Genomic DNA, 2,736 nt, shown 5'->3' with positions numbered 1-2,736 from the left:
GTTGTTTCAACTCCTCACAAGATTCAGCTACCAGATGACAGCGACAAATTGTCCTACCATATTTATTATAATCCTGTTTCACGTAATCTCCTTCATCAATATATAAATATACAGAAAACTTTCCACCATGCTCTTTTTTCAGAAGGGGAATCTGGGAAAAATCAAAGATGTCTGTCGCTGGACCGGAAACACAAGTTTTTATCATAAAACTTCCAAAGGTTTCCTCTTGGGGCTTTAAAATCGGATGCTTGATTTCTTTTTCTTGTCCCAGGGCCACCGATAACGCTGCCTGGAAACTGCTTGGTTGTTTCATGAAATCATACAGATTAGAAAGGGCCTGGGAAATTCTTTTGTTGATCTCGATAAGTTCGATGTCGACTTTCCCTGTTTCTGGGTCAGTTGTCACCCAAAGATCGACATTAAAAAACACAGATTTTAGATTTAAATTAGAACAAAATTTTTGAACCAATTTTTCAACATCGCATAGAACGTCTGACGTAGTGGTTGACGGAGTATAACGCAGAAAATCACAAGGTACTGGTTTAGAAAAACTCAAACCGTCAAAGTGTCCCCATAGATGAAAGGCACCATCTTGGTCTACATACCCTTCAGTCGCAATCATTTTGCTATCTTCAACAAATTCTTCGACTAAAACCATATTTTTCATACTAAAAGGGAATTTCTTAATGTCCAAATATTTTAGAAACATCGATTTGAACATATCCTGGACTGGATTTGAAGATTTTTTAATTTTAGAAATAGCTTGAATCATCTCCTTCTCGTTTCTTACCACAAATTGTCCGTAACCACCAGCAAAATATGGTGGCTTGACGTAAGCAGGATATTTTATTTTTACTTTCCAATCCTCATTATCAAGATCAGCAGCAAAATACCAGAATTTAAAATCTAACTTGGAGAATATTTTGGTGTAATATTTGTGGTAACAAATAAAACTCGACTCTATCTTACATCCTGGTAGACCAGTTTTTTCTCGGACGATTCCAGCTATCATTTGTCCCAGATCACAATTCCCTATCACCAAATCAATATTCTGATCCTTGACGTATTTTATGGACTTTTCTATATAACCCACTATATCGAAATCTAAGTCCTCTATAGTGTCCACATTCAGAAACCACGCTGGTAACGACTCTCCTTCTTTCATCAGATGATGGAACTCATATTTGGTGTTTCTACAATGTTTTCTGTAAGCTTTGGTTTGTTCTTCTGTCCTCAACAAAAATAAAATCTGTATTCGTTTCATACTTTTTCAGATTCCAATTTTTAATTGATTCTATAAATAGATAAAAACTGATTAATTTGCATAATATCATTACATATTAAATTTAAAAAGGGAAAATGTTTGTACCATTTTGGAATGGGGAATATATTTTGAATTTAATTGCACGTCAATAATAAATCAAGTATTAACCGTAAAACCGTAAAACTAAACCCGAAATCTAAAACAACATATTGGCGAATCATTGGTAGCAGCTATTCAATTTTTCACATGAGGAAGTATATCAATCATAAGCGAGTAAGTATTTCATAATAAAAAGTGGTATCAGGTGTCTAAAAGAGTAAGCATATCCTGACTGGCACCACACCCGTCACAGCTGCTCAATATACACAACAAAGGAAACAGATTACCAGAAGTGGTGCATTTAAAATAAAACAAAACACGCTTGTTTTATTTACCTAACACTGGTCCAATACTATTGTTCAACTGCACTCTCTTTCTTATTTTCTTAACTGAACTATTACACTAAACTTTATCGTCGTCTTTCATTGATCATTGTCACTGTAAGATATCGATTATTTTTATGTAATACAAAAATCATATTAATTATTCAAAACAAAGTAAAACATGCCTGAATTCGAGATGCTCTAGTGATCTAATGCATATGATAATTTGAGTGATTATGTGAATCAAATTGAAACTAACAACGATTCCAGTTTACCTTCTGTGAGAAATGTGATAAGAACTCAAATTATTTGATCAAAACTCCTTACATTTTGTAAATCTACACCATGTTTGATAGCAAATTATCGTTTTTTAGGTAATGGTACAGGAGGTAGGTTAAGCCTTGTATGGAGAATCCACGTTTAATAAAGTAATTGTCTATACCAGTGAAACATGACATGTTTTTATTGTTTTAGATTAAAAGTTATTTTAATGAAATCAGACCACGTTTAATAAAGTAATTGTCTATACCAGTGAAACATTACATGTTTTTATTGTTTTAGATCAAAACTTGTTACATTTTTATAAAAATGGTCGTTTAGGTTATGCTAAATCAGAAGGCATAATGACCGAGAACTAGACTCAGACCTAACCAAACCTACGCCTAGACATAGACCTAACCTAGATTGGATCTAACATATACCCATAGATATAGACTTAAACGTAGTCTAGACTTAGACCTAACCCTAGACGTAATAAAAACCTAAATGATATCTTAGTCCGTGGTAGATTACCCCCCATCCCCATTCCATAGGTTTTGTACATTTCCTTTAATTAATATTTCTTATTTATGATAACTTACAATTGAAGAGTTTCCTCGCAAAAATATCATACATGTATACTATTTTCACTTAATAAATTATATTTATTTTTTATATGAAATACGCATTTTCCATTTCATTTAATATAGGACAATTCCTCAGTTTCACCAGTGAAAATGTTTATTATGTTTATTTCAAATATTATGTATCATTCTTTTAAACAAACTTCAC

The 2,736-nt window shown here is 32.6% G+C and overlaps 1 protein-coding gene across 1 annotated transcript; it reads right to left on the bottom strand.

Moving 5' to 3' along the window:
- Positions 1-57: 57 nt before the first annotated feature.
- Positions 58-1,264, bottom strand: LOTGIDRAFT_176801 (hypothetical protein; the record flags this gene model as incomplete). Its single annotated transcript, XM_009060335.1, has 1 exon — positions 58-1,264. A coding segment is annotated over one exon (1,207 nt), but the record flags the coding sequence as incomplete, so codon positions are not given.
- Between the last annotated feature and the right edge of the window lie 1,472 nt (positions 1,265-2,736).

Source organism: Lottia gigantea, assembly GCF_000327385.1.
Source record: "Lottia gigantea unplaced genomic scaffold LOTGIsca_4194, whole genome shotgun sequence".
In the NCBI taxonomy this organism is placed as follows: Eukaryota; Metazoa; Mollusca; class Gastropoda; family Lottiidae; genus Lottia; species Lottia gigantea.
The sequence above is the reverse complement of the archived record's forward strand: the minus strand, read 5'-3'. Positions and strand labels throughout refer to the sequence as shown.